Source organism: Schistocerca americana, chromosome 1, assembly GCF_021461395.2.
Source record: "Schistocerca americana isolate TAMUIC-IGC-003095 chromosome 1, iqSchAmer2.1, whole genome shotgun sequence".
Classification (NCBI taxonomy): domain Eukaryota; kingdom Metazoa; phylum Arthropoda; class Insecta; order Orthoptera; family Acrididae; genus Schistocerca; species Schistocerca americana.
Genome location: NC_060119.1, coordinates 834,943,836 through 834,965,837, shown reverse-complemented (window position 1 = coordinate 834,965,837; position 22,002 = coordinate 834,943,836). Strand labels below are relative to the sequence as shown.

Sequence of the window (22,002 nt, the reverse complement as noted above, 5' to 3'; positions counted from 1 at the left end):
CATTAGTGTGTTAAGGCCGGTACGGAAACGTTGCAGGTAGATTTTTCTTCGAGTCCTCTGGCCAGCTACTGACTACACCCGCAGTATATCTTCCAGACCTCTAGCAGGAACCTTCGGCGTAGTTCCGTTCGTCAGTCACCGCAGACCGTGAAAGCTGTCACTACCTCAGGTACCAACGAAACGTGGCCTCCACACCTGTGACTGAGTGGGACTATGTTATCAGCTGTCGATCTTATCTTTCGTTGTACTGTTCTACTACTTTCAATGTGAATCTAAGACTTGAGAGTATGTCCGCCATTGGGACCATCTGCCTACTTACGAATGTATGGATGTGAAACATGGACGATAAACAATTTAGACAAGAAGAGAATAGAAGTTTTCAAAATTTGGTGCTACAGAGGAACGCTGAAGATTAGATGAGTAGATCACGTAACTAATGAGGAGGTACTGAATAGAATCGGGGAGGACATGAATTTGTGGGACAACCTGAATAAGAGAAGGGATCGGTCGGTAGGACACTTTTGAGGCATCAGGGGAGCAACAATTTAGCACTGGAGGGAAGCGTGGAGGGTAAAAAGAGATGAATACTCTAAGCAGATCCAGAAGGATGTAAGTTGCAGTAGTTACTCGAAGATGAAGAGACTTGCACAGGACAGAGTAGCATGGAGAGCTGCATCAAAGCAGTCTTTGGACTGAAGACCACAACAACCACAGCCACGAAATACTGCAAGCAGTTCTTATAATTTACTTTCTCCAAGGACGAGATTTAGTTAATGTACCTTATAATTAATCTCTTCTACATTGTTTACCAGGGCTGTCTTCTTATTGAGCCTCAACAGGCGGCAGGTATTATAAAATCCTCGTCCGGATACACAGATTAAGGTTTTCCATTGTTTCCCTAACTAGCTTGCAGCAACAGCAGGGAAGGTTCCTCTGAAGCGGCACACCTTTCCCATCATGATCCAATACGGTCTTGTGGTCGGTCTCTACAGACTTCGTTGTCGACGGGATGTTAATCGCTGGTCTTCCCTCCTTACTTCTCAGTTCTCATTAAGTGTTTTTGAATGGCATCCTAGGCTTCTGTGCGACCACTTCCTACTTTTAGCGTGTCAACAGCGGATTCACATTTTTGTAATGTGACTGTGACAAGGCCATCAGGGATATCAGCAGGAAACTGGTTGCACATTTGGCCTCTGCACACTGGGCGTCGTCGTGGGTGACCACTGTTGACCTTTTGTGGTGTCTGAGTTTTATGGCGTCAAAGTCAGGCAGTAACACCTCAACCGTTTTCATATGTGGCAGCATCTTGAACACAGTAAGCACATTTTCAATAGGAGTCAGTTTTTTTCCCATGATCTGCTGGACGTGCGGTTTGCAGTTACTTATCCGGTTGCTGGATCGACTGTTTAGTTTACTGTTTCTGAGGTTTTTTAGAGTTACTAACTTGGAGACTTAAGTTTTCAAAGAGCTTAAGCATAAATTTAAAATTACTTTCTGGCTCTTCTGAGCTCGTCTTAAGGAATGAGATACCGTTCGGTTGAATTATTTCTCAACAAATGTTTGTGGACGCAGGTTATCTGCGATTACTGTCAGTATAGCATAACACAAAGAAGAAATTTAATGCTTATCTGATTATTTAATATTGTTGCCGAATAGAAACCGAAAGGTGATTGCATTAAAATGATTAACCCTATCATCGTCATGCAGTTACGTCTTATACCGCAGATGCGGAGCACAGTCTGCTTGCAATGTTTATGAATTACAAAAATCGTACACGGAGTGAACGGAAGAATGAGTAACTTTCTCCACTTGTTACATATTTTCACAAGAAGAAACTACTGTCAAAAGGGGCGGTGAGCGTGAAATAGATTAGAGGAGCTATGACAGACCCCTCGGGATTTCCTTTTGAGGTATTCAAGCAGTCAGTAAGCAGAAACTTTTTAATTCCTCACAAATGAAAGACACGGTTACGACGGTCTAATTCCGAAATGTAGTGTGGTATGCCCGAGCGAAATGTATTCTTAAAAAAAAGTATATATGGAAAAGATGCAACCCAAGTTTCATTGTTGTTCAAAAATGGTTCAAATGGCTCTGAGCACTATGGGACTTAGCTTCTGAGGTCATCAGTCCCCTAGAACTTAGAACTACTTAAACCTAACTAACCTAAGGACATCACACACATCCATGCCCGAGGCAAGATTCGAACCTGCGACCGTAGCGGTCGCGCGTTTCCAGACTGTAGCGCCTAGAACCGCTCGGCCACCCCGGCCGGCTTCATTGTTGTGCTATTTACAATACATATATATCACCGAAATAATATCATGGTGGGTTTACTGGAATTCCCCCGGGCTACCTTAAAATGCTTTTAGTCATTCGCGACTAAAATGAAATTTTCTCTATTTATGTGTTTTTAAGTTAGACATTCGGCTTTAAAAATAGTAATTACTCTCCACGGATAAAAATAAGACAATCATTACGGTAAATATCCTAAACTACATCGAGGGCTCCTCATTAGATACCACGTGGCGAAGCATTGAGTCAGTACTATAGGAATTGCAGCAGGTGAAGGGCGCAGGCCATTGCTTTTAATTAGGTCCCTCGTTGTGTAACAAGGACACAGCAAATGGAAAACTGGCAGGGATAGCCAAACTAATCAGCTGAGAGTGGTATAACAAAGACTTATCGCGATCTTCGATTCTTGTTGTATCGACTCGGTAATAAATACCACGTGCTATTGACCTTGTTGTTCCACATCTATTCAATTTCAGCCAGCGAGTTAAATTTAAAGATAGACATCAAACAAGTTATCGCACCGGTGGGTGGCCTACTTCGAAAGGCGTGTCGAAACGAGAAGCACATACACCTGCTAATATTGTATTTCTTTTAATGTCAAGGGACATGTCTGTACCTCAGCAATTGGAATAATTATAATCTTACGTAACACTACTCTCAGAAAAGTTTAAAAACAGCTTCATAAAAATGTATTTACAAAAACTTTCCCTGTGAAATTGAACTGAATATACTCAGATAGTTTAAGCTTAACTATTACCACTTCTACTGGTGTTGACTCTTTGATCAGTTGCAGGTCGCACAGCTATCAAACAAATTTTTCGAAGAGCCGCTTTTGCACGTACATCTCTGTCAAAGCGATAGTTGCTGTGTTTTAAAATGTATAGAAGTTTCAGTGATATCAGTTAAATTTCTTATTCTTAGCTGATACCTGTTGGGCAATAAAGTCAGTCAGATGTCATCTAGACATTCGGAATAACTTTCTTTACAGTGTTTCTGAGGAAGACTTGTTGTTGTGTATAATATTGACTGGCTTATTTATCCCCCATGAAGCCAGCATACACTGATCAGCGAGAACATTATGACCACCGACCTACTATCGATATGAACCCGTCCAGACGATAGCAGCGACACCTGGCGAGGAATGACTGATAAGCCACACACACGCAAGATGCATGCAGCGTGCTGTCCGCGTGTAGAATGGGGAAGGCGCATGATCTATCTGAGACTGACCGAGTACAAACTGCGGTGGCCCGGAGGCTCGGCAGGAGCATTTCGGAAACTGCACGACTTATTGGGTGTCCGAAAGGTGCTGTGGTGGGTGTCTTCAACATGTGATGACATCAAGGTGAAATCACGTCCAGATATTGTTGGGTTGGGTGGCCATCCCCCATTACAGATGTCGGACATCGTAGGCTGGGCAGACTGGTAACACAGTACAGGTGGTGAACTGTTGTGGAACTAACTCCAGCCGGCCGGTGTGGCCGAGCGGTTCTAGGCGCTTCAGTCTGGAACCGTGGGACCGCTACGGTCACAGGTTAGAATCCTGCCTCGGACATGGATGTATGTGATGTCCTTAGGTTAGTTAGGTTTAAGTAGTTCTAGGGGACTGCTGACCTCAGATGTTAAGTCCCATAGTGTTCAGAGCCATTTGAACCAGCCAACTAACTGCAAACTTTAATGTTGAGCGGAGTACAAGTGTGTCTGAACACACAGCACACAGAACACTCCTAACGATGGGCCTCCGCAGCCGAAAAGCCATGTATGTGCTAACGGAACAACATCGGCATCTATGATTGAAATGGGCATGTGACCATCGGCACTGGACGTTGGCGCAATGGCAGAGCATTGCATAGCCTGATGAATTCCGATACCTTCATCATACCGACGGGAGGGCGCGAATCTGTCGTCTTCCAGGGGAACAGCTCCTTGACACCAGTACTGCGGGACGGAGACAAGCTGGCGACGACTCCATTATGCTCTGGGTTATATTTACGTGGGCCTTCAAGGGTCCAGTGGAGCTCGTGCGAGGCACCATGACGACCAAGGAATATCGTATACTGGTTGCAGACCACATACACCACATCATGACTACAATGTTTCCTGACGGCAGTGGCATTTGTCAATAAGATAATGCTCCATGTCAGAAGGCCAGGAGTGCGATGGAGTGGTTCGAGGAACACAATAGCAAGTTCCAATTGATGTGCTGTTACTCAACTCGACAGATCTGAATCCGATCTAGCACATCTGGGATGCGATTGAAAGTGGCGTCAGAGTTCATCACCACCTCCCAGGAATTTACGGGAATGAGGTGACTTCTGCGTGCAGATGTGGTGCCAACTCCCTCCAGCGACCTACCAAGGCCTCATTGCTTCCATGCCACGAAGCGTCGCCGTCGTCATCTGTCTCAAAGGTGAACCTACCGGCTGTTAGGTAGGTTGTCATAATGTTCTGGCTGAGGGGTATGGATGGTATTCAAAGCTCAGCGATTAAAACCCATGTCTGAACATAACATAAGAAAGGATATGATACATTTTACATGAAAAACTAACTATCAGGAGCCTTGTGATATATGACTGTAGAATTACTGAATTCTGCCCCAAAACAAATTAAAAACCTAACGTCTGAAATGTAATACAAAGAATTCAGCTTTGTACGTGAGTCGACTGCTCTTGTGAATGTGATGAAAGATAACATCGGGTCACAACTGAAACAGTTTCAAGGCAATCGGTGGAAGCTGATGGCCTTGGACCAAAAAATACAAATTCCGAATGGTGTAGTGGGATGAACATTTCGATTCCTGTGTTAATGAGACAGTATTGTGCAAGGTTAAGTATATTTTTTTGAACAGTCAATGACATGAGCGAGGCAAACACACGAGGAACAGCATGGCACACAAAGGTTTCGTTTTTTTTCCTGGTATGCAAAATAGATTTATAGTCTTTCGTGTGGTAAAACAATAACTACCGAATACTACACAAATGAACTGGACCTGCTGGACGAAAATCTAAGAGGTAAGACACCTGGCTTGTGAAGATGAACATCTTTTCGTCAGGTCAATGAAGGGCGTTTGGCTGATGGAAAACAGAGATTTTAAGTAAGAACTGTAGGAAATTCAACTCTTTTCGTAAGATTTGCCACGCTTCAACTGCCTCCTATTGCTACATCTAAAGAAATTGGTGGCCACAAAACGTTTTGGGCCCATTGAAGAGATTGACAGCCATACATGAATATTTTCGCGGATATTTTGTAACTTGGGACGTGGGGATTATTCATTGCAAAAACGGCGGAACGAGTCCATTGATCCAAGCGACGACAGTGTAGAAAAATATGCTTATTCTTAAACTGAAACAATACTAGAGCTTTTATAAACCTACTGCATAGAACTGCGACGCCTGGTATATCACTGCGGCACTAAAGTTTTCAGTGCTTCACTATCACCAACATGCCACATAGGAGGAGGTGGAGGAAATGTCGAGATGATGGATGTAAGAGAGATGTTAAGAAGTTGCCACCCGAAGATACGAAACATCTGGAGACTGCAAAAAGCATATCATGTCGAGGTAATTTCAGATATCATTCCTATTCGTTCTCCGTATCCAGAACACGCTATCCACGAATTCGGTTTAGAATCGCACGTCTCAATTTAGAAAGGCTTTGGCAATATATGTTGGATGTTACTTACGTCCACATGAGCCTGAAGTCTCCAAGAACGTACTACCGTCGCGCTACGAGATGTTCGATACCAGAGTGCACTTGAGTGTTTCTAAATATATTCAAAAGAAATGTTTCTAGAGTCACTAATTTTCTACCGAACATTATTTATATCGTATGTAATACACGAACAGGACCCATGCCACGAAGGGAAGATTCCAATGAATGAAATACTCCAGGCCTCCATGTCACCTTCTGGCAGCTTTTGATGACTATGTAGATGACTTCCGTTAATGCAAGACGTAAGGAGCTGCTGGTACGATGGAGGCAGGAAACAAGGAAGATCGTTATGCTACCATCTTGAGCGCTTGTACATGTCTCTGTGCATACAAGCCTATATATAATACAGGGATAATGAACGGCTTATGGGATCAATAAGGAAATGGCGACTGAAGTTAAAGTATTGGACAACAGACGACAAGTATCTGGTAAATTGTTCAAGGAAGTAAGGAAGAACCTCACGAGTACTGAAGTGAATCAGGAGGACATCCCTAAGTAATCAAAGTACAGATCGCTGATCAACACGACGAGCTAAAACAGAAGAGCGGCTGGACAGAGAAGAGAAGATGGGTAGCCAGAGAAACGATGCAATACTTTTGGAGTGCAAAAAAAGGACATCCAGAAATGCTTTATAGTTACTTGAAGTAGACTCTGGTGGTTCTAAACGAGACAAGAAAGTAATGCCTTAAATAATAATCATTACTATCGGTCGCCTGTATTGGAAAAATTGACGAAAACTGTACTACTTACACTGTCCTTTAACGTTTACATATGTGGTGTCTTCTCTTTCGGACATGTCCCGAAGAACAGACACCATTTTGATCCTGCAGCTACTATAAATCGAGATATTAAGACATTGATTTATATCTATGGGTCAAGTTGAAAATTTGTGCTGAATCGGGATTCGAACCCAGGTCTCCTGCTTACTAGGCAGAAGCGCTGACCAGTTCGCCATCCGGACACCGTGGTCACCGTAACAGCACGGACTAGCCCAGCACACCTTCCATCAGGCCTAAATTCTCAATTTATATCACACGCAACTGACGTAGCGCCCCTGCTTATTAACCTCATTAATTGTGTCAGCTCGCCGATTCATCAGTAACGTGTGGTATAAATTGAGAATTTGGATCCGACTGGAGGCGTGTTAGGGTAGTTCGTGCTGTTGTAGTGACCACTGTGTCCGGAAGGCGTAGTGGTCAGCGCACCTGCCCAGTAAGCAGGAGACTCGGGTTCGAATCTGGTCTGGCACAAATTTTCAACTGGCCCCATTGGCATAAGCCAAAGTCCAGTGACAGCTAATGTCTTTAATGCCTCTGTGTCTTGCTTTAACGTTTAGCTGCACAGTAATCAGTGTTACGTATACCGGCAGAAACGCCCACGGTACAGGCTTTTATCAGAAAGTCAGTCTTATCCTCTAGCCCACACCGTATTAGGTGTTTGCTGTTACTATTTTCTGGGGCGCTGTATACCGGGAATGTGCGGTGCAATAGTAAGACAGGCTGCTCACCGTTGTCACGCTGCTGGAAAGTCACAGACTGAGGTGGGGTGAAGTGTGAGCCGGGAGGCTAGTGGCGTACTCACTGAGGCGCGGCGTGGCGGCGGCGGGCAGCGCCGGCTTGGGCTGCACGGAGCACGGCCGGCTGATCTTGGACGGCGGCCGCAGGCCCGAGGGCTTGGCCGCCCCTGACCCAGAGTCCCCGCTGCTCATCTCCGCCTGCAACGACACCACGCACAAGTTCTCAGCACACACCAAGAAACACCGTCGACCTCTGACGCTCCTATATATTACCCGCTAGTGTTACACAGGATGTATCATAATTAATGGCGTAAACACATACATTCGAAACTACATGATACTAGCATCAAGAACGTCTCAGTAAACACAGGTTGTCAAACAAACCATCTGCGAGATAATTGCGACTTACTGGTTACCATCCGCCACTCAATTGATTCTGCGTAACGCCGCATACCGGACTGTGGTATGGTGGTGGTGGTGGTGGTGGTGGTGGTGGCAGTACTAGTAGTAGTAGTAGTAGTAGTAGTAGTAGTAGCAGTAGCTTTATTCATCCGTAGATCTCTTTTTACAAGGATATAGGGCATGTCAAAGTATTTACAAATTTAGATCAATTTAAAATAAACTAATTCTTATACACATTTACAGACTTCTAGCTAGAGACAATCATTAGATTTACTCCGGGTGTACAATACGTTTTTTACAAATAACTTATTAAATAATGTAATGCCACATTGTTCACTCATATCTCACTATCAGTCACTGCACACATCGTTTCATATCACTTCACTCATTACACACACACACACACACACACACACACACACACACACTGATGATCTCTGGGCCATTTTCTGTACCGCAACTTCCCATTTGCTATCCTGAAAAATTGAGTCAGTATCCCTCCATTATGAGTGAGATGTTGAGCTCTGAAAGAGGAATAGTATTGTGCTATGCATAGCTTGGGGGTAAGTATTTCTAGAAAGGAAAAATAAAGGAAAAAAACATAAAGTGAAGGTGTTATGTGGAATGTTGGATATTTTATAATAATAATAATAATAATTATTATTATTATTTATTTGTATAACATTTTTATCAAACCCCTACTCTGTTTTAGCTAAGTAATCCTTCAGTGTATAAAATGTATTGCATAACAGGTACTTTTTAGCTGCTTTTTTAAATAAGTACATTTTGGTTTATTTTTTCTTGGTAAATGTAAGTTGAGTCTATCTCTTGCTGCATGGTCTTGGACAGAGCTATTTGTGCACTAATTACCAATTTTATTTTTGATGTGTACAACTGACTCGTAAATGTATTCACATAGAGCAGTTAAAAATCCTCAGTGTTCTGAACAGAACTTTACAATGAGTTCGACTAGTATTTTTGGTTATTATTCTTATGGTTCTTTTCTGGAGTTCGAAAATTGTGTTCATATTTTGTGCGTTTGTTCCCCAAAAAAGAATTCCATAGCGAAGAATTGAGCGTGCATATCAATAATGTGTATCTAAAAGAGACTGCATGTTACACACTGATGATAGGATTCTAAGGGCATAACATGCTGATGACATTCTGTTTGTAAGTATCTTTGTGTGTTCACACTACTTCAACTGAGAATCAATATTCATTCCTAGAAATTTTACATTTGTTACACAGTCTATACAGGTGCCATCTACATTTAACTGAACATTGTCATTTTTCCTCTTCAAACTGAAATTCATGGCATTAGTTTTCTTTATGTTCAATGTCACTTTATTACTTATTGATCAATCATAAACTTCCTTGAGAGTTTCATTTGCTTTCTCGGCAAGCAGTTCTCTTGTTTTATCAGTGACTATAATATTGCTGTCATCAGCGAAGAGGATTTTTTCACCATGAGTAACACTACTAAATAAGTCATTGATCAGGAACAGTATTGGTCCTAACATGCTACTTCGCAGAACCCCTATATTAATGTATTTTGGTTCTGATAAGTGTTTTACTAAATGTTTAGATCTATTTGAAGTATGTGTTATCTCTACTCTTTGTACCCTATCTGTTAGGTATGATCAAAACCAGGCGTTAGCTACCTCTCTCATTCCTAATGCTTCTAATTTATTTACTAGGATCTTGTGGTCGACTGTATCAAACGCCTTAGAAAGACCCAAAAATATGCTTGTGACACACTCATCTTTATCAAGAGCATCAAGTACAACTTCTGTGAATTCTACTATGACTGACTCCGTATTTTTGCCACCTCGGAAACCAAACTGTGATTCGCTTAAAAGATAGTATTTATTCAATAAGATGGTCTTTGTTAACATTTTCCAGACGTCGAGCTGTAAGCAGAACGGATCGGCAGTACAATATAGCATCACAGTGCCTCTCATCTCAGTTATTTTGTGCTGTACGAGCGTTGTTGGTAACATGGAACATTACAGTAATGAGAAATATGCAGATATGCATTTCCTGTATGGTGGGACTAACGGCAATGTGCGGGAGAGGCTGCACGCTTGTACCGAGAAACATATCCTGCCCGAAATCAACGTTCGAAGGGTGAAGTAACACCTCCAGAAACTGGCAGCTCTGCACACGTTGCGCGAGCGGGAAGGCCTGCACGAATTGCACCTGTGCTTGAAGCTGTGCTGAACAGTCGAAAACTCTCCAGGAATCTCGACAAGGAGACTTGCTACACAGATTACTGGAATGAGCCAGAGTAGTGTTTGGAGAATAAGGTTCAAATGGCTCTGAGCACTATGGGACTTAACATCTTAGGTCATCAGTCCCCTAGAACTTAGAACTACTTAAACCTAACTAACCTAAGGACATCACACAACACCCAGCCATCACGAGGCAGAGAAAATCCCTGACCCCGCCGGGAATCGAACCCGGGAACCCGGGCGTGGGAAGCGAGAACGCTACCGCACGACCACGAGATGCGGGCGGAGAATAAGGCATTCCGATGCAATGTACCTGTGCCAGCTCCAACGACTTTAGTGAACTGGTGAGGCGGACGCTCTGTCAGTGGATTTAACAACAAGCTGTAGGCAACGCTGCGTCTGATAACATTTTATTTAGAGATGAAGCAGCATTCACTAGTGACGGTGTGCTTCTTTTTCACATTTCTCGCGTTTTGAACCCTCTACGCTCCAACCCACACACTGTGCATATGTCTTCACATCAGCGATGTTTCTCATTGAATGTGTGGTTAGGGAAACGTAGTAATCCTCTTATCGGACGATAAATGTTAACAACACGGAATTACCTTCGGTTTCTGCGGCATCATCTTGCAAGATTGCTTGACGATGGGTTGAGCAAGCAGAACCTGTACCGTGGCCTCCAGTGTCACCTGGTGTGAACGTGTTTGAGCCCACTTTAAAGGTATAATGCACGCCATTTCAGTTAACAAGATTGAAGAATTGGAGCAGAGACATAATGCTTGTCAAGAATTTCGAAATGATCCAGGCATGTCTGAAAGCATTAGAAACTCGCTGCCGTTACGGGTACAGGCATGCATCCAAGTACAAGGACGACACTTTGAACTCCTCCCTCAGCCGGCCACGGTCGCCGAGCGATTCTAGGCGCTTCAGTCCGGAACCGCGCGACTGCTACGGTCGCAGGTTCGAATCCTGCCTCGGCCATGGATGTGTGTGATGTCCCTAGGTTAGTTAGGTTTAAGTAGTTCTAAGTCTAGGGGAATGATGACCTCAGATGTTAAGTCCCATAGTGCTCAGAGCCAGCCACACCTCCCTCAACTACGACTACAGCCATGTAACTGTCGAAATTATGATACACTCTGTACACCACGGAAATACTCGTACGAAAGAAAACATGTAGTGACTTCACGAATATGGGGTTCCGTTTAGAAACTGTAAACATACTAGCGATACGATTCCGAATTAATGCTTACTAATGGAAAGAAGATTTTAGTCTTAGCGTTCTTTTTGTTATAATTTGCAGTCCGGAGACCGGGGTGATGCAGCTTTCTACGCTACTCTATGTGCACAAAGTTTCTTGGTTTCGATGGCTACGTCAAACTATTCCTTGATGTCTCAAGAAGTATCGTATCGACCGACCCCTGGTTTTATTCAAGTTGTCCACAAATACCTTTTCTTTATAATTCGATTCAGTAGCTCTTGTCCGTACCATTTATCGTTTAAGTTTCCACTTCCTCACAGTACTACACTCCAGACAAACCTTTAGAAAAGACCTCTCAACACTTAAATTTGTACGACAGGTTACGCTATTCTCTTTTTCAGAATGCTTTTCTTACTATTACCAGTCTTCATTTTATATATACTCTACTTTCACGGTCATTACTTATTTTGCTACACAAATAGCAAAACTTATCTACTCCTACCGTCTTCTTTCTAAATCTAATTTCGTCGGCATCGACTTATACTCAATTTGACTACACTCTATTAAAATTGTTCAAATGGCTCTGAGCACTAAGGGACTTAACATCTGAGGTCATCAGTCCCCCAGACTTAGAACTACTTAAACATAACTAACCTAAGGACATCACACACATCCATGCCCGACGCAGGATTCGAACCTGCGACCGTAGCAGTCGCGCCGTTCCGGACTGAAGCGCCTGAACAGCTCGGCCACAACGGCCGGCGCTACACTCTGTTACCGCCCTTTTACTTTGGCTAACGTCCATCTTATTACCTCTTTTCAAGAGTTACCCACTCCGTTGAACTGATCTCCTTGCTGTCTCTAACAGAACTGCGATGTCATTGGCAAATCTTAAATGTTATTTTACTGCTCTTTGAACTTTATTTCCATGTCTAAATTTCTTTTTCGTTTCCTTTAGTCCTCCAATAATGCAAGACCGACTGTATCATGGAGAGTTGATCATGCTTGGTGTTGCATTAATTGAAGCAGCCGGAGGAAGAAAATGCAACCCACCACAGCATATTTTGAATTGAAGAATATATGTTTAAATTCTAAGACAAGAACATAAATAGAATAAGTCAAAACAATTTATGTAACGGACAGCGCTTTCTAGTGGTACATATGGAATTAGTCGCTACCAGCAAATGATGCGTGCACGTGGAATACTGGAACGTGATGAGACTACTCCTTACTAAACTAAGAATTAGCACTTTCTCCCGTACACCCCTTCAGTTCCTTCTGAGACCGAATCTCACTCCGCCCCGTTACCTATAAAACCCTTAAAATTAAGAACACTTCTTATAGGAAATTTAACCTCCATAACTACCCTTGCTCAGCGAGAAGTTAAATACCAGTTGGCGGTAACATAACAATAAATCAAAAGTTACAATGTCGAATCAGTGTATCCATGATCTTCAGCAATTCTCCTGGTCACTACTTGTATTGTGTTGTACGTGAACCGGGGACCTAGAAACGACGGAGAGGCTCCGCCGCAGCCGCAGTGGTCCACAACCCCACGACGACTATCGCAGTCCACTTCACCCTTCCGTCGCCCCACACCGAACCCAGGGTTATTGTGCGGTTCGGCCCCCGGTGAACCCTCCAGGGAACGTCTCACACCAGACGAGTGTAACCCCTATGTTTGCGTGGTAGAGTAATGGTGGTGTACGCGTACGTGGAGAACTTGTTTGCGCAGCAACCGCCGACATAGTGTAACTGAGGCGGAATAAGGGGAACCAGCCCGCATTCGCCGAGGCAGATGGAAAACCGCCTCAAAACCATCAGCAGCCTGGCAGGTTCACCGGACCTCGACACAAATCCGCCGAGCGGATTCGTGCCGGGGACCAGGCGCTCCTTCCCGCCCGAAAAGCCGTGCGTTAGACCGCACGGCCAACCGGGCGGGCGCTGGACACTACTTAGTCGTAGAATGGAGAAAAATAAATAAATTACGACATATGAATCATAACAAGAACAGCAAAATATCCGAAGCCTGCTTCCTCGAAGAAAATGGATGTAAATATTTGTACCAATGTAGCTCAGCAAATAAACTCTTCAATATAGTAATCTAAGCCCGCATCTCGTGGTCGCGCGGTAGCGTTCTCGCTTCCCACGCCCGGGTTCCCGGGTTCGATTCCCGGCGGGGTCAGGGATTTTCTCTGCCTCGTGATGGCTGGGTGTTGTGTGATGTCCTTAGGTTAGTTAGGTTTAAGTAGTTCTAAGTTCTAGGGGACTGATGACCATAGATGTTAAGTCCCATAGTGCTCAGAGCCATTTTAAAGTAATCTAAGACGTGGAACCTCTAAGGCGCTGCAGTCATGGACTGTGCGGAGGTTCGAGTCCTCCCTCGGGCATGGGTGTGTGTGTTTGTCCTTAGGATAATTTAGGTTAAGTAGTGTGTAAGCTTAGGAACTGATGAGCTTAGCAGTTAAGTCCCATAAAATTTCACACGCATTTGAACATTGAACGTAGAACTGGAATGGGCAGATCTAATCTGTACAAAGCAGGCTGCTTTGGAATCGTTTCCAACGAAGTATCCGAGGCAGAAATCAATCAGAATCTAAAATGAAGCTACCACTCAAGCTATTAATGATAACTTGAATGAGGGTCATTCGTGGTTCGCATATCAAATTGCACGTGGATGCAGTTCAACCGTGTAGGATGTTGGGTACTTTCGTATCGATGAAAGAATCCCTTGGAATAATTTTAAATGTGGGTCCATTCCAGGAGACTGAAGTCGCAGGCAGAAGCTAGTAAAAAATAAACAATGAAGAAGTATCATTCAGCCATAAATAAAAATTTAAAAAAAACTTTCAGAGATTCTCTTCAAAATGCAATATGTATGACATCTGTACAATGTTTAGTTCTTGTGCAATAAATAATTGAAAGTATCCCAGAGTTTATGTACACCCTGTAGAACAGCTGCTGTCCAAATTGCCGGATATGCGATCCAGAGATAATCTTGCTGAGCACCCAACGGCACCCCATACAAGCACGCAAGGTACTTGGCCCGTATAACGATGACTAATGCAATCTGGTAACGTTCGTTCTCCAGGAAACCTCCACACACGGATACGTTTATAGTAATGATGTATGAAGAACTGGGACACGTCTATAAAGATGTCCTGTTCCCACTGTCGGCCCACCTCTCAGCTGCCGAGCCAATGGAATCCGCAACAATGAGCACTGTGCTCACAGTCCGTGGTGCTCCAAATGTCACACTGTCCATGTGGAAAGGTGTTTTGCTGCAAACAAGCCCAGGTCCTAACGCATGGTGCACGACGTGGCAGTGCGATCCTACGCGGCCGAACAAATAATATTCATCCTTTCCGGCGCTAGTCGCGTGGGGGCATTGAGATAGTGCTGCCGATAACTATGGTCCTCCTGAGCCCATCGACTCCATATTCGCATGACAACTGAGAGGTTACTAACAAAGTGAGCAGCAATATCGTCGAAGGAAACAGCAGTGACAGTAGACCACGTTCTCGCCGCTGTCGAATTCCGATGCGGGCTCCTCCACGAGGCAACATCATGAGCTCACAAACAACCATCATTATAATACGACTTCTGGATGAGAAATCTGCTGGGTAATATTTTCTTATATATAGAACGTAGATGGCATTACTCTTATTTACGGCATGCGGTTGCACTGAAATACTAATCATTTGCTTATGACGCATGCAGTACACCTCATACCAATTTAGTGTTTGTTCAAAGCCGCCTCCAAGCTGTTGCAATTTTAATGGACTGAAGTGTATGAGTCCGTTGACTGCAATAAGTCGGCGACTGGGAACGAACGGGAAAAATGCCGATCGAGCGCTCCGCTTCCCCGGTGCGAGGCCAAAAAAGGCAGCACAGGAGAACGAGCGTTTCTGTTTAATTGGCACTGCGTGTGGGAAGCGCTGATCCAGTCAGGCCCGCAGCACGCTACACGTGGGTTTCTTCTTGCTCTCTGGCAGCACTCACCTGTCCTTTACCTCCTCTGAAAGCTACGTATCCTCACAGTGTACTCGCACAAGACACGAGGTAGTCTAGAGACAACTGCAACATTTACTGTTCTGATATCTCAAGTTGGTGACTTCTTCAAAACGCAAATGTTGAATAGAGTTTAGGAGGAGGAGGTTCCTTTCATTTTCTGAAATGTTCGCGCGTGTAACTGAATAATGTAGTGACTACAAAATCCGGTGGAGGCAGGTAGTAGTCATTCTCTATTTGAACCCTTACGTTCGCAATTCTTCCAGTGATTCATGCGATGGCAGTTAAATCTGGATGTACCAAACCGTTACACCCATTCCTAACCGTGTCTGTCTGATATAAGATAACGTTCAAAGCAATCCTTTGTGAGGGGCATGGATGTATTTTCTGTAAGAGTTTTCATACTGTATTTCTGCAGGTTTTCGTTCCCGTTACCGTCAACTCTTCTACGTTGTTAGGAAGCGTTATGTTTCTTATCAGTTTATGAATTTGCCCTAACCGGGTACATCATAAGAGCATGAAGAAGATCCCACTAGAGGAGTTGAAACGTCGGTTTAGTAATAATATACCAACGGAAAAATGCTCCTTTCAGAGCACAAAAAGGTAAATATGCTCCTGCTTAAAAGACTCTGACTGAAAAGCGGAGTACCAGCTGCCTCACTTTACCTTCCTCAGCACGCTCTTTTTAATATGCAAGTCAACTCTTAAGTCCCACAATCTCCCCTAAATGTAACACGCTCACACACAGTAGCCCAACGCTGTAAGTCGCTCGTAACCATCCACTCCCACTTGCCCCTTCTCACTCACTCATTCAGCCCAACTCATTGTCATTATCTCTTGGTGTCTCTATCTGTTACAGTTTCCTGTCTGACAGCCACAGTCTCCTTCGTCCTGTCCTGCTACTACTGTCTTCTCTCGCTGTCACTGTCTACCCGTTGCTCTCTATTACTGCTACTATCTTGTTCATTCCTTCTCACTGCTGCTGACTCTTCTCACTCTCATTGTCTCTCTCTCTCTCTCTCTCTCTCTCTCTCTCTCTCTCTCTCTCTCTCTCTTCCTCCTTATCATTGTCACAGACTCTGCCTCTCATTATCATTGGCTCTCATTCACTTCCACCTTCTCCTTCTCTCTATTCCTCTCCCAATGACACTGTCTCCATCAGCCTTTTCCTGGCTCTGTTCTCTCACTGTCAACTAGGTTCCGCTGCCAGTTTGTCCCTCTCTTTCTCTCACACTGCCATTGTCTCCTTCGCTCTTTCTATATCACAACCATTTTCTACTATCTTCCAGTGTTTCTTAATTTTCTGTCCGTTTACTACTGCAACTGTTTCCTCCATTCTCAGAATAAAAAAAGATTTTATCTTGAAGAATTCTTGTTGTTTCTCCACTGAATAAAGTGAAGTGGGACAACGAATGAAATGAGATTAAATCGCCGTGCTGGAAGGTATAGGATATTCGTTCCACTTATCGTTAAGTGCGGATGTGGCAAAAGATTTTTTTCAGGTATTCAAAGTTCTGAAGAATGGACTAACCATGTCTTCACTGAAAAGTCATCGAAGAATTCGTTTGAGATGTATTATTGGTAAATATATGTAGAATTACGCACGCAAATACACGAATAAAAACCTATATCGTTTTGACTACATGAAGTCAACGCGCCATTCGAATAAGCCACAATTGTCAAGGTGGCAAAAGAAAGAACATCTAGTCAGCCTCTAGGGCTACCTCTAACATTGTAACATTCAAAAATTAACATGCCGACACCGAGGTCAGGAGAAGAAGACTACAAAGAGATATAGAGTGGGACGAAAACATAAAATCAATAACTGTGAAATCCGCAGCTCGTGGTCAAGTGGCTAGCATTGCTGCCTCTGGATCACGGGGTCTTGGGTTCGATTCCCGACCGGGTTGGGTATTTTCTCTGCCCGGGGACAGCGTGTTTGTGTTGTCCTCATCATTTCATCATCATCATTCGTGACAGTGGCTAGATTGTATTGTGTAAAAATTAGGACTTTGTGCGGGCGCTGATGAGCGCGCAGTGGAGTTGTAAGGTGTCAGGCAAATCCAACACCTTCCATGAAAACCCTGACATGATAAGCAAATCCAGTAGTATGTCACATAGCTCCGAACAAATCGTAACATTAAATTAACCAAAGTAATACGAGTAACGAGTGAGCAAATGGAATACCACAGACTAACACAAGAATGCCAAAATGCATGTCATACCTTCCCACCGTGAGACAGACGCAGTTCCGAGGGCAGAAACGAGAACAGAAGCCGAGAGCAGAACCGTGTTAAGCTAGAAGGCCCTACGATAAGGGACGGACACCCACGTTGCCAGCTAACCACCAGGACCACCCCAGCCCATGTTAAAAGCTAGAGCCCTCCAGAAGAACAGTATAGATCTTACGATAACACTAAAAGGGCCACACCAGCTGCAAGTTTTAGCGTGAGACTTTTTCGCGTCTCTGTGACGTTGCAAACTTTAAAAACATTGCCCCACCACGAAAAGTATAACGTTTCTCATTGGATAGACAGAATTTTTGTAGGCGGAGCTTAAGGTTAACATTGAGACCCTGATTGGTCAGATGGAAACACAGCCAGACAGTTTTTTTTTAAAACCAACTTCGGTAAATTGCAGTAAGGAGAAGTTAGGAAACAGTTGCTTCCGAGAGGGCGAGTTGTATGGAGCTGCGCTGGCCGCCGCCCCCTGACGAACACCGACAAGGTAATGAACGCACGCGATGCCGCATTTTTGAGCGCATAAGGCTTCCCTCAGAAATACAGAAGTCTCATCTGTTACATCCCCTTTTTACGTAATACTAGTGTCGATCGTCAATTGAAGCTCATGGTATTCACATTTGCTACGTAAGTTAAAATCTGAAACGCGATGATTTTTCTGTTATATAATTATTGAGAAGCCACATCAGCCACTGTAATTTACAAGATAGATAAGTAATTAAAGATAATTGAGGGTCACTGTAGACCATTTTGATAGTTTTCTCTTTTGCGAAACTTAATTTAAACCTAGATTATAGATGTAATATGGCATAGGTCATCCTTCGATCCATTGTAGAACTTGGAAACCCATTCAGGGAATATTCGTTCACATTTTTGTTGAACGCAGTTGGTTTTTACTATCCTGTATTAAAACATTTCCTTTTATCAATAGTGCAATTTATAAACAATGTTTTGTGAGTAGAATAAAATTTCCAATGGTAAACTTAACTGCTTTTTCGACGTTATTTTACCAGCTAAGTAAAAATAGGAAAGCCTTGAACCCCTTCCACTAAATTTAGTTAGTATTAAGATTCTTTTACAGGGAGTGCAGTGGAGCTGACGCTGAAATCATTAAGTATTTAGTTATATCATCGCTAGTCTCACTGAACTCTTCTGAACTCTACATGTCATGTGTGGTCTGGCGTCTCCTTACCAGCAACAGGTCCCAGGTTCAAACTAGTCAATTCCCTAAAAAACACGCTCAGAGCGTCGTTGCGCGAAAGTGGTAGGGAGACACGACTTAGAACAAACAGACACCACGCAGAATGTTAGAGAGTGCCCTACAAAACCAATCATCATCATCATCATCATCATCATCCACATCAAGGCGGATAGCCAATTTAAATCTGTGGAAAAGATTCTAAGCAAACGCGGTTCATCTGTAACGAAATGTGGATACAAGACGCCACTGCGAGCAATTCTAAGTACTGCTCTGCCATACGGAGTCCTCACCATTTAAGCATTACAGAAATCATCGGACGAATTCAGGGCTCCATACGCGAATGGAATACGATAGATGATAGGAGACCGCTAATGCTGATAGGAATTACCCTCCACCATGAAGTGTAGAATGGCTTACGAAGTGTTCATGAAGGTACAGGTTAGAGAACTGTACAAACAGAGGAAACAGTTTACTTCCTCCAACATGTATCTCTCGCAGTGAGTTCCACGATGAAATTAGAAAATGTCGGAATGTGGCAAGGGGGTGCCAACAGTCTTACTTTCCGTGTATCACCCACGGATTAAAAACGGAAGTGTTCATGAATAGATATCCCTTTTTTTTTTTTTTTTTTTTTTTTTTTTTTTTTTTTTTTTTTTTTTTGCTGGCGACGCGTCTTTTGCGTACGTTGTTAGAATTATGGTAGTACCAATAATGGTACTGTTTGTGACGGATCGCCTAGAACTGTCGTCAGTACTTCATTTGACCCTCGAGGATATCGTCAAATAGGAGATTTTTAACGAGCAATACTGCTGAACGACCAAGCGAAATGTAAGTGCAGGGGGCGGGGGGTGTATTTGTGCTAACGTTTGAGGTAAATATGTTGCAGAGAGATATTTGTTGTCACGCCACGCAGTATCTAGAGGAGATGGAGGAGATATAAGTATCCAGCCTAGGTTGCGTGAGCGGCAACAGTTGGCCCGTTGTACTTCAGCAGCCACAGTGTGTTGGGCACCAATGCTGCAGTGTGAAGCCTTTAAATTACGACTGTGTTACGCAGTTCTTTTTTCACCATCTGTACTTGCGTACTGATGTACCTTATTTTGCGACAGGCCAAGGTTATTATTGATGATTAATTAACTGGCGTTAAATGAAACATTCGTGGTCAGCTAGAGAAACACGAGGCCCAGTAAATGAAATGTGTGTTTTCACAATACACCAGAGTGAATCACAGCACTTTGAGTTTGGTGGTTTTGCGTTACTGAAGTAATAGCACTTGCTGCTATTATTGTTTTGAAGTTAAAAGTGCGAAAGTTCTAGTGAAAAATATTTACGTGACTAAACGTGGAGGTTAGTTCCTTTTTGGAAACTAATCTCTGAGAGAATCGAAATGAAATGATTGTATGATGTTATTGGCCGGGAGACCCCATCTGGCGTTTTTCGACTGCCTAGTGCAAGTCTTCCTTTTTGACGCCACTTACGCGACTTGCTCGTCGAGAGAGAATTGAAAATTTTTGATCACGCGTTGTGATGCAGGTTTATCAATAATACGTAGTCACATCGTGATTTTAATCAGTTACAATACCATAACTGAACATTGTGCTTCTACTGGGGATATACTCGTATTTTACGGCCCTTTTAATGGTGACAGCACCAAGATCGAACTTAACGGTTCTTTCGCTTTCAGGATCGGGAAGATGTTAAATTGGGTAGTCAATCTAATAACAATTTTAAAAGGGTAAACCGCCATTTGACTGTGTATTATTATATGGAGTAACCAGATTTCGTTTTTTATGCCATTATCAAGTAAATGCTAAAAGTTGTTAGACCATAATAATGGTCTACATTATTAACCATAATAATGATCCAGTAACTTTTAGCACTTTATTTGATAATGGAATAAAAGCCGAAATCCAGATATTAAAAAAGATAAATACAATAATACGCGGTCAAATGGCGGTTTACTCTTTTAAAAAGTATTGCATGACTGTGGCTCAACGACACCAAAAATCTAAGAACACTTTTTCAGTCACATCCCGATAGACAGACTGCCACACATTTTAATATACCACCAAAAGCTGCTATTAAACTTTATTCGGCTGCGGCTATTTTCGACTTTGCGTCGTGTAGAGGACTTTACAGGTCTACTATTAATGGATCAGTTGTTCCGACAACTTTTAATTCTCTCAGTAGTATCAAACTACATAGTGATCAAATGCGATTTCATCGAAATTCAGACACAATATTCTACAGTACGCCATACTATACGTCGTAAGCCAAGTAATAATAGAATACAAAGTTTTTACGACACGACATCTTGGCTAAACTGTAACCTCAGATGGTCTAATGAAACAAACAAAGAATGGAGCGAACCGCGCGACCGCTACGGTCGCAGGTTCGAATCCTGCTTCGGGCATGGATGTGTGTGATGTCCTTAGGTTAGTTAGGTTTAAGTAGTTATAAGTTCTAGGGGACTGATGACCTCAGCAGTTAAGTCCCATAGTGGTCAGAGCCATTTGAACCATTTTTGAAAGAATGGAGCACCGACTATATTTTGGTTGCTCGGTCGATTTGATGAACAAATCATCTTCAGGTCTAACACTAGTGATGTTTAGCCCAGTTTGTCCAAAAGGGTGAGGATGCAACTATAAAAGGGAGCACTTTGGAAAAACTGCGTTTTGCAGCACTTGTTTTAGATCTCGAGATGATCTCTGAAATGATAACATTTCTGCCTTCGATTGTAATTGTGTCTGTCCGCTATATACTGGTCGCTGCACAGCCTGGCCTCTCATTCTCATGCACGGTAACTATCGTTGAAAAACGAAACCACAGCCTAAACTGGCAAGTAGCCGAAAATAAACAATTATTATAATTGAGGGCGGAAATGTCATTTCAGACGGACTAATTATCATAAAGCTTGGTTGGCTGGAAGATGCGAGGGGTACGTTTAGCCGCTTAATTGGAAAAGTTTTTCTTTCCTTCGCGGACAGTGACATCTTTCCTTCGGTGACTTTGGGTGTTACGTGGATCTGTTGAGTGCACATGACCAAAATGGATGTATGTAGTTCAGTGTCATGTTTGAAGGGAGAGGGTGAAACCCGGTTTCGGAACACAGTTTACTACTCTCGAAAAGCACCAAGAACAGGCTTAACGTCCCTATCCATGGATCACCATCAACAGAGCTACATATCCTCACGAGACAC

General features: G+C 43.1%; 1 protein-coding gene across 4 annotated transcripts in view; it reads right to left on the bottom strand.

The window, feature by feature from the left end:
* The window catches only part of LOC124613104 (CAP-Gly domain-containing linker protein 1), a 551,251-nt gene that overhangs the window by 282,895 nt on the left and 246,354 nt on the right, over positions 1-22,002 (bottom strand). For all 4 annotated transcript variants that reach the window (XM_047141701.1, XM_047141712.1, XM_047141722.1 and 1 more), the window contains exon 3: positions 7,585-7,717. In XM_047141701.1, the coding sequence (XP_046997657.1) occupies positions 7,585-7,711 (127 nt within the window). In that variant the 5' untranslated portion in view covers positions 7,712-7,717. The remainder of the gene's footprint in view (positions 1-7,584; positions 7,718-22,002) is intronic.